This window comes from Plodia interpunctella, chromosome 13 (genome assembly GCF_027563975.2).
Source record: "Plodia interpunctella isolate USDA-ARS_2022_Savannah chromosome 13, ilPloInte3.2, whole genome shotgun sequence".
In the NCBI taxonomy this organism is placed as follows: Eukaryota; Metazoa; Arthropoda; class Insecta; order Lepidoptera; family Pyralidae; genus Plodia; species Plodia interpunctella.
Genome location: NC_071306.1, coordinates 1,185,848 through 1,196,732, shown reverse-complemented (window position 1 = coordinate 1,196,732; position 10,885 = coordinate 1,185,848). Strand labels below are relative to the sequence as shown.

Here is a 10,885-nt window from a genome sequence, read left to right as displayed (position 1 = left end):
AAGACTCCGCTGCCCTTTCGTCTGTATATCATGCACCGTGATATTTAGACAGTTGAAATTTTCAGCGGTGATGTGTTTCTGTTGCCGCTATTATATTACCGGAAAGCAGAATAAAATTGATATTTTAGAGCGATTAAAGGTCATTTTAATTGATCAATTTTATTAATAATGGATTCTTTTTAGTCACAGTTTTCATTTTCAACAAATTCGTTGCTGTTACAAGCGTATAAGGTCCAAATAAAATCAGACTGTACGTGATGGCGAATGTAAAAGGATTTATTTTATTTTTTTAACTTTTGAAAATTAACGCGATTATGAAAAAATAATGACTCTGATTTTTTTATATATTAATTCTTTGTGTATTAACACATATAGTATATAATATATGTATAATTTAGTATAAAGTCTGTATAACTTTGTAATGAATAAAATCTCTTAGATCCAATAATGATATGCTACCTTTCTGTGATTTTATATAGGTATTTGTTAGATATTTAGGCTGTCAGCATCGACACGATTAAACCGATTAAATCTACACTGAATATAAGTTCTCGAGGAATTGAGACGCCTCTTTTTTTTCCAAGTCGATTTAAAATTATCCAACCAAGATTCTATTAAAATTTGTAACAAAAATATGCATACAGTCAACAGCACATTGAGTTACCCAATTTCGTTGCGAACTCGCCTCTGTTACCGCGGCTTAAAGATCCACAGGCTAACTTGACATGCAGTTGACTGTACACAGGGATTTTTTCGTGTTTAAGTGCCAGATATATGTAGTACCCTACCATTAATAGATTATTATGTAATGTTCATCCGAAACTGTTTAGTCGAGAACAATCTAGATGTTATTTAGCCAATATAAGAGTACCTTCCGTGCAGTCATCAAAGGTGACGGCAGACCCAATGCGCAATTTATAGCAACGATTGTTGTGTGGAATTGATTCAATTCAAATTGTATATTGATTCTTTAATGTAGAAGCGATCGAAACGGTGGTGGCTCAGTGGTTAAGACTTCCGCCTGTAATCGAAGGGAGCCAGGTTCGAATCTCACTCGCGCCACATGAGTATACCAATCTGACTCATGTATAGTAGTTTTCATAGACGACCACTTGCTTCTGGTGAAGGAAAACATTGTGAGGAAACCTGCACATTGTTGGATAGTTCACAAGTGTGTATCCGACTATCTGCCACTAGATGGCGGTGTAGGTAGTCGTAAAAGTCATGTAAGATGCAAAGGCATCTTGATTGCATATGTAACTTGAATATAATCTGACATCAGTGTTAGCAATGACACACTCGATATGAGGATGAATGTAAAAAGTAGTCTTCATTTACAAATATTTCATTCATTCATTCATGCATTTATTCATTCATTCATTCATTCATTCAGTCATTCATTCATTCTTTCAAACATGTTATGGGAGAAGGGCTATGTATTTTGTTAAGCTTTTAGTTGTGTCCGTTACAATTCCACACAATAAGCGCATAAGTATAGCTACGCGGAAGGGCCTGGCCCCATTGCTCCCTTGTGTCGACGTAGCGCGTTGCCGCTTAGTTGTTTTGATATAAACGTGCGCCTACGTACATTAAAACACCACGCGACACAACAGAGAACGACGGAGCAATGTGGCCGGGCCTTTAGCTGTTACCGCTGCATCGGCCTTAAATTGTTTCGGTTATAATTCCATTAGTTTTTTTAAATTATGTATTAATCTGGTTATTAACTGTGTTTCCATGTACTTATTTAATTTTAATAATAATGTTCGATACATAACTACTTAAACTTTCGCGTTGCATAATTATATATTAAACAACTTGTATGAAACGCGCACATACCTGTTGTTTAATATATAACGTTGGATATATATCTCCACGCAAGCCTCTCAAAAGACCCGACTATGTTTCATGTAATAATAATAATTCCCAATATTTAGGGGAGGACATCACATTTAATTTGTTATTGAAATATTTCCATTGTGTAAGATCATTTAAATATATATTGTCTAATTTGAATCACCAGCATACTTATACAAAAACGAGATATGAATATTGTACAAACTTTTCTGTACGTACCTCATTCCCATGTACACTTGAAAATGTATGATAATCTATTATATAATGTATTATATTTCTGTATATTGAATTTTTAAACGGTGTTTCATTTTATCTTTATATTTTAAAGATGATTTCTTGTCCTTATTAATTAATCTGTTCTTTGTCTAAGTAATTTGTCTGTTAGCAAGTTGGCATTACGGTAAATATTTACCATGAGACTATACTTAAGCTGAAATATGTTTTGTCATATGAGCCATGATAGAAAGTGACAAAATATACTTTAGCTGAAAACATTTTAAACTTATTTTAAACCCCCGACGCCAAAAGAGGGGTGTTATAAATTTGACCGGTATGTGTGTCTGTCTGTCAGTGTAGGTACGTGGTACCGTGCTCATCGACGGGTGAACTGATTCGGATGCGATTTTTTTATTTGATGGCTAATTTTTATGCGGTGTTTCTTAGATATGTATCAAAATCGGTTCAGCCGTTCAACAGTTGTAGCGAAATGAATATTGAAAGTCGGGTTTTTTAAAATTTGTCTAACAAATAAACTTTTGGGAAATATGGACAGTAGTTACCTATCTACAGTCTGTCTATAAAGAGTACGAGATAAGAGAGGGCGCTGTCTCCTCTTGGCTGGCAACACTGGGTCTTTAACAACCAATCTTAACCGTTCTGTTTGGTGTTACAATGGCAAAAAATGTAAATGAAATGAAATAATTGATTGCATAAAATTTTGTGGAATAAATAAATATATTAGGTCAAATCACACAGATTGAGCTAGCCCCAAAGTAAGACTTGTGTTATGGGACACTAAACTCAACGATACTATATTTTATAACATATACATATATAGATAAACATCCAAGATCCGGGCCAATCAGAAAAAGATCATTTTCCATCATAACCCGACCGGGGATCGAACCCGGGACCTCTCGGTTCAGAGGCAAGCACTTTACCACTGCGCCACCGAGGACGTCAAATAAAAAATAGCTAGTTAAAAATCGATTTCCGCTTTTATAGATAGGCTTAAACTAATAGTTGACGAATTATGATTGTTTCATTCTAGATGTTGCCCGGGGCTTCGTTCCCGTGGGAATTTTGAGATGAAATATAGCCTATAGCAATCTTGGATAATGTACCTTTCTAATGGTGAAAGAATTTTTGAAATCGGTTCAGCTGTTTCTAAGATTACCCGCCTCAAACATACGAACATACAAACGCTTACCTCTTTATAATAATAGTATACATAAGACAGGCGATAGATAGTTACTGTCTGTTACGTCAGCTGAATTTTATAAAAATAAGTTATGTATTGCAGGGATAGGCAATGAAAATAGGCAAGGAGATAAATAAATGAACACCCACAATATTATCTATGTATTTAAAATTTAATTTTCGTTACTTATATACAAATTACAACATTCACTATTATAGTAGGTATTAGTTCCTCCTATATTTACATAGTAACACACTTTAGAAGCGTAATTTCATTTATCAAATCGTAATTACACCAGGAAACTTTTGAAATAGTGAATATTCACTAGTTAACCAACATTCAGCCCAACGGGACTGAAACTCGAAACGGCGACCGGCCTAAAGTGATACAATCTGAATAGAAAAAAAATGGATTGTACACTAGAAAAGGATTAAATCAAAAGGTGTTGCCAGTACTGTTGTCTAAAACAGAAAATCCAATTTGACATTTCTGAATCCGCGCAAAAATTTTAAATCTGGGGGAAAAAGAATGGTAGCCCTGATTGTCAATCGTCGCGGTTGAACAGCGACTGTATGAGAGCGAGATGGCAATATTTATATACCCTTAAAACGGGTATTACAAAACACCTTATTAAAAACTGACTTTATACTTTGCACGGATATAGTCAACACCAATGCTGTCAAATTACATTTTAACAGGTTTAGCCAGAAGTGACGTTTACCGATATTTACCGGTGGTTACCGATATTTCGCGTCCCGTTTACACACTGCACATGAAATTGTACTTATTAATACTAAATCGATAAAGATTCCCAAGGAAAGTAACGAGAACAATAAAAAAAAACTTAAATAACAACGAAATAAATAGTTTATTTTTTTTTATATAAAAAAAAATTATTTTGCACCGACATCAATTTCTTATGACTAACTAGAACTTGTTGTTCTATAATCTATAAAAATAAAACACATTACATACAAATTCTATTCGTATTATACAGAATTTGTATGAGACACATGTATGATTTGATTATTATATTATATTAGAGTAATATTAGACCCATTTATTATTATTATCTATTGTTAATATAGAAATAGAAATCATAAGAAAGAGAATCGGTTTCACTACAGATCTAACACAGACTTGGCTGGCCAAAGTGAGAGAGTAGGAATGTACACACCAACCGAACGAATTTAATATATTTAAAATGATTTTTCCATAATATGCATGTTTCTGAAGCTATGAAGCGAATTTGACTCGAGTGAAGTTATAATCATTTGAACGTGAGCGCAATATACTTACAAATGCATAAGAAAAACAAAGACAAAAAGCAAATCGATTGTTTGTTTTTTTCCCTTGTAGCTAAGGAACAGACTATACATAATTCAAATATTATTTTTGTAGAAAAATTAATCCATTTTGTGGAAGTAACAGTGTTGTTATAGAAGGTTAGATACAATTTTCTTCACGTGTATAGAAACCACTTTTATTTTACTTTATTTTTACTAAGTTTATCGTTACTCCATATACTTACATCATTGTACAGACACTTAAATAAAAAAGCTAATATTATTTTTTATATTTCTAAAAAAATAGCCTCTATCCCGTTATTATATATTATTAGAAAAAAAAAACATTTTAAGAAACAATAATGGTAAGCCGATCTGGCATGATAGGGACCAACACTGTTCAAATGAGTTTCTTTCGGCATTTCTTCTCAGCAGTGGTCGTTCCGAAATGCCAGTAGTTTGTAGCTTGTGAGAAATAACTATATATATAATGATTGACGAGAAAAAGTGCCTGTGAAGGTCTAATTTCTGAATAAATGATTTGATTTGATTTATTAGTGTGTACAATGTCCTATAACATGAGTATACTTATTAATAACACAGTGGGAAAGAGATCACGAGTGTTTCTTCAGCTAGGCCCTCTCATTTTAGCCAGAACAATGTTACCAACCGACGATTGTTTATTTTATACTGATTGGTAGTTTTTTTTCCCAAAATATTGATATCATTTTACATGTGACTTAGCCTTCAGTTTTTTATAGGGCAGATAAATTCTTTCAATTAATTATGAGCTAGATAATGAAAGTTCTTTTATTGATGACTTTTGCTTTCATGAAAGATATAATTCTAATAGGCTTACGAATAACAAAGAATGTACTTACTCCAATCAATACACGTGTATTCCATCTCAAGGACAAAATATATTTGAATAACATTCTATAGAAATCGTCGGCTGGAACACGGTTATTATTACAAAGGATGTCAACAAGTCGCCTTTGGAATTACAATAAAACATCAATAAAACGATTATATAAAAAAACGGAAACTATCAATAAGGTACTTATTAAAATAAACGTAAAAATAACATTTTTACAACAGTTCAGTTTTACAAAAACAACTTGTTGTCACCGCACATATAAATTAAATGCATCATACACTGCCACTTAACTTTTCTAACTACGATGTACAGTCCAACTTTCATTGCACTCTTTTGGAACTAATGCGCTGCCGCCGGCGCGCTTCGTGTCATATACTTAAATATCACAACTAATAAATAATGTTCTATGCACTTTCCGTCACTGTACCCGATAAACACTTAATTTATAGATATGATAGTTTTCTGAGCATCTACATATGGTAACACTAATTGGCGCCAATTTCGTTAACCGTTCTTAACAAATTTAAATACGGAACTAGATTCTCAAATCGTTTTGTTCAAATTACCGTCTTATTTCTATTGGGATAAAGTACGATTGAGAGTGTAGTAGCCGATGCAGATGCTTAAAGGTGGCTTCACATTAGAATTAGCAATTCCGTACGATAGGCATAGCGGTGTGAACGTATCTGTATTGTGTTTTACTGAGGTTGCCAGATAAAAGAGCGTGAGAGAGGTGCGGTGTCGTGCGAATCGACCCTAGAAGTCTATCGCTGATAATCAACTAATTTGAAAGTAATGTAGGAACTACAGTACATTAATAGACGGGACCTGGGCTTTGGTCTAAAATCAATGTACACTTTAGTCCAACATTGTGGCCAATCAAGCATTCTTAGGCCGGTTTTCTACTTGTCAAATGTTCTTGTTTCATCTTACGATATCAGAATTTGACAAGCGGAATACCATTCTTACACAAACACATTGAGAAAAATTAATATAATGTGATGAACATTTGATGAAGATGTTGATCACTACAGTTGTGGAAATCTGGTGCCTGATCTAGGCCCGAAGACCTGTCTCACAGGTCACCAACTAAGCACTGAGATTGGCTGGGACGTTGGGCTAACGTATACATGCGACAAGAAATACGAAAGTCGAATTAAAGCTGGTTGGAATGAGTTGGCAACGAGTTACAGATCAGTTCACGTGGAGTCCAGGTTCCGCAGCGACTGGGGGTCTACTATACCGGACGGATCAATTCGTTCACTTCTGACTTAGGCTGGGCGGGCGAAGGCTTTGGTTAGAGAACCTTTTCTTTTTGAGAATTTGTTTTTTTTTTTAAATTAATAATTCGAGTGTGATTGAACTCAAGATGAGGAAGCAAAGATGAGGTTTAGGTAGTTAAGATTACTGATCTGAAAAAGCACTAGGTGTGATAATATTGTATCTATGTTTTTTGTTCTGACCACATAAAGTCTGTCCAGAAATTAAAGAAACGGATTTTCGACGAACTACATTGGCAACACCAACTATAATGGTCAAGATTGGTTGATAAACACCCAGTGTTGCCAGCCAACAGGAGACAGCGCACTCGTATAATTTCTTCACTTTCTGGTCAGACTATAAGAGATGTTTGGTTTGCTATTGAAATAATCTAGCAATGAATCGTATGAACATGTTTTAATAAATTAAGCACTAGAAAAGTTGCCATGTTTAGTAATATTATGCGGCGTGACGTCATTTCAAATAGTATGTAATACAACCGCGTACATCGTGGTAATGATGATGTCACACCTAGCGCTTCTCACCCTGCGTCCTCATTGAGATAAAGTTCAATAATTTGAAGCCAATAATGCCTTACGAGCCCTCGCCCCCCACCGTCTGCCCCCCCTCCCCCGTTCACTGCGGGTGCGCGGGCGGCCCGCGCGGGGCCCGCGGTCATTCGCCCGTCGCGGCCACCGTCGTCCAGCTCCAAGGGCTGCTATAGTTCTTTTGGCTGGAAAGAAGAGAATGACAGCGTTAGATTGTTGGTAGATTTAAATGGAGATAGAGAATGGAGATCTTTGGCGTGTGTCTAGGCATGCCAACCGTTCCGGATTTTCCGGACCGGTCCCGCTTCTGGGTCAATTTCGGGGCCTTTTGTCCCGGAAATCAGTGATCATATTATTGTTTTTTGATTATATGATGATATTATTATTTTTTTATTAATTAATAATATTAATAATCACCTTATGCATTACGTTTTTCACTTGAGGAACGTTCGGTGTTCGTTTGTTTAAGCTGTACATATGGGTAGGTATATTTAATTGTTTTTTTCATTATATGATTTAAAATATATAAATAGTTTTTTTACTACCATTTTGTATGTGTTTCCACCGTGGGTGTCGTACGAGGCGATAGACAAAAACCGCATTCTTCAATAATTGATATCAGGCAAGAGACCGGTCATAAAATCAGAGACGTATCTTCAATATGTATTGATTGCACGGGGTATGTCATATTTGTTAATGCAACTGGGAACAGACGAAAATGAGAGGAAGAGAAGTGGCTGTGGCTTGGACTCTCGTGCATGGTGGGCACTTGATACTATCTGCTTATAATTCATAATTATGAAATCAAATTAAACCTCTAATTATAATTAGAGGTTTAAATTAGAGGTTTAAATTGATTTTAAGCTTTTATCCTCATTTACGTAAAGCCATAAAACCTTACATGGAAATTATACCAATTACAAGTAACCTTACAAGTAAAGAACGCCTAAAACCCTAATCAAGTGTTTGGCTAATTGTAAAAAAAACTTAGTGCCAGCTTTTAGGGCTACCGAATGAAGTATATGTGTGCCAAATGTAAAATGCCTAAATTCGGATTATAGCCAGTTACAAATAATTGGCGCCGCCATTACAATGTTTTTTTATTTTATTATTTTACGAGGTATAGTTTAGTCTTGCAACGTTGTTTATTATAGTCCCGAATAAAATGACTGTGACATACAGACAGACGGAGATGACGAAAGTAAGAAAGTTTCGCCTATTTCGATGTCAAATTTCATCAAAATCGCCCCAGTAATTTTTGAGTTTATTCGTTACAAACAAAAAATACAAATCTTTTCTCTTTCTAGTAGGTATAGATATGGACAAATCACACATATTATGGGCGAGTTGCACCAGCCAACTTTGACGAAATACTTTGCGTTTTTCTGCGCAGGTTAAAGTTAACGTCAAAGTTGGCTGGTGATATTTCTCCTATCTTTACATGACCGAGTATAGAACTCGGGACCTCCAATGTAGCAATCTAGTGGGCAAAATTATAATTACAATTACAAAAGGTAATTTATCTTGATCATCAATTCAATTATAATTAACTAAATGTCTAATACACTATAACGTTTAGCATTATAATTAAAATTCGTCTTTATTACATATGCATTGAAGTAGATATTGCAATAACGTGTCAAAATGCATTAAGTACGCAATTAGAGGTGCAACGGTGACCACTTAACATGTAATTGCAGAATGCTATAAATGCATCCATAGATTATTGAATGGATGGAGTCGAATGTATGTATAATTATTATATAAAGTAAGTGAAATATATCCTCATCTACTCCACAGACTTCACTTTGTGTTTGCCGGAAAAGTTCCCTCCATGAGATAAATCCGTCGTTGCTAGTGTCACCGGAAATCAAATGTTTACGTCTTCCGATTAGTTTGACCATGTGGTCCAAATGATAGAATCAATAGTCCAATTAGTTGCATCGAACCAACAGGAAAAAAGTTCATGTAGTCGAGGGAAATCAGATCACGGAGCGGTTTTTTTTTGTTTCTCGTCTATCTGTCTTATGCAATAAATTGTTATTACAAACATATCTTTGCACTTAATAATAATAATAAATAATAAATATATTAGGACAAATCACACAGATTGAGCTAGTCCCAAAGTAAGTTCGAGACTTGTGTTATGGGATACTAACTCAACGATACTATATTTTATAATAAATACATATATAAATAAACATCCAAGACCCGGGCCAATCAGAAAAAGATCATTTTTCCATCATGACCCGACCGGGGATCGAACCCGGGACCTCTCGGTTCAGTGGCAAGAACCTTACCACTGCGCCACCGAGGTCGTCAAAACTTGTTCTTGTGTTGCACTTCTTCTTCTTGACCTTATTTATCCCACTTATGTGGGGTCGGCACAGCGTGTTCCATCAAATTCCTTCCATCCTTCCATTTCGTTCTGACATTCGCCATATCCATTGATATTCCTTTCCTGTTCATACTATCCTTGACACACTCTATCCATTTCTTCTTAGGTCTTCCTCTATTCCTGGAACCCTTTACTTCCATCTTTAATGCCCTTTGAGTGTAAATTTAATCTCTTCTTAAACCATACCAGCCTAACCTATAACTATGTAATTTCTCATTAACTGGTGCTACTTTCATACTTCATATTACATGCTCATTCCATATTTTATCTAATCTAGTTACCCCGCACATCCATCTCAACATTCGCATCTCTGTCGCATGAAGTTTCCTTTCATCCGTCACTTCAAATCGTATCTTTGCACTTATAATATGCAATATTAGTTGATGCTTCATTATAATAGAACTGCAGCTAAACTTGACACGAAAATGGCGTCCTAAAAAAAAGTTGTTCAGCCTGAAAAGCATTTTCTGTTCACGTATAAAAACAAAAGAGCTATTAAATTATACATAGTACATTATTAAATAATATATATTTATTTACCATTTCGACTCAAAGACACGAATGATAAAAATAAATGATACCTATTTATGGTCCTCACAAAAATTTTGCAGATTCAAGAACAGAAATAGACAAGACATTGAGCGTCAGCTGAATTTTATACGATATTATTTAATTATTTACACTTATATAGGTTAAAAAGTAAACAAATAAATATATTTGGACAAATCACACAGATTGTATAATCGGCTGCACTTAGATATTTTATTACCTCCTGGTTTCTAGGCATAACTACTTAGTATCTAATATACATATAGCGTTTATGTAAGAGCTGTAAAATTGCTATTGCACTTTATATATATATACCATAAATTAGATAAATAGGTTTTAATTAGATGCATTAATATACATTTTCTTGCATGTCAATGCATGAGACATTTTTCCACTTTTATATTTGTTTGTAGAACTAATATTACAATAAATGTTATGTTACTTAATAGTAATTTCATTTCATTCCAAGTATAGAATGGGTTTTGTTTTTAATTATTAATTTTCCCTGTCGTTTTCCTGTAACGTATGTAAAAATATGATTAATGGATGATATAGGAAATCTGGAGTATAGGTATGCATTATTGGAATTGACCGATAGAACACAAGAAAAAAATTTTAATATCATACTATAATATATACCCTTTCTTGTTTTCTTTCTTTCGAGACTTTTCTCATACGATTTGTGTTGAT

At 34.5% G+C, this 10,885-nt stretch overlaps 1 protein-coding gene across 2 annotated transcripts in view; it reads right to left on the bottom strand.

The window, feature by feature from the left end:
• Positions 1-3,423: 3,423 nt before the first annotated feature.
• The window catches only part of LOC128674683 (uncharacterized protein), an 85,801-nt gene continuing 78,339 nt past the window's right edge, over positions 3,424-10,885 (bottom strand). For both annotated transcript variants that reach the window (XM_053753483.2, XM_053753484.2), the window contains one exon: positions 3,424-7,433. In XM_053753483.2, the coding sequence (XP_053609458.1) occupies positions 7,376-7,433 (58 nt within the window). In that variant the 3' untranslated portion in view covers positions 3,424-7,375. The remainder of the gene's footprint in view (positions 7,434-10,885) is intronic.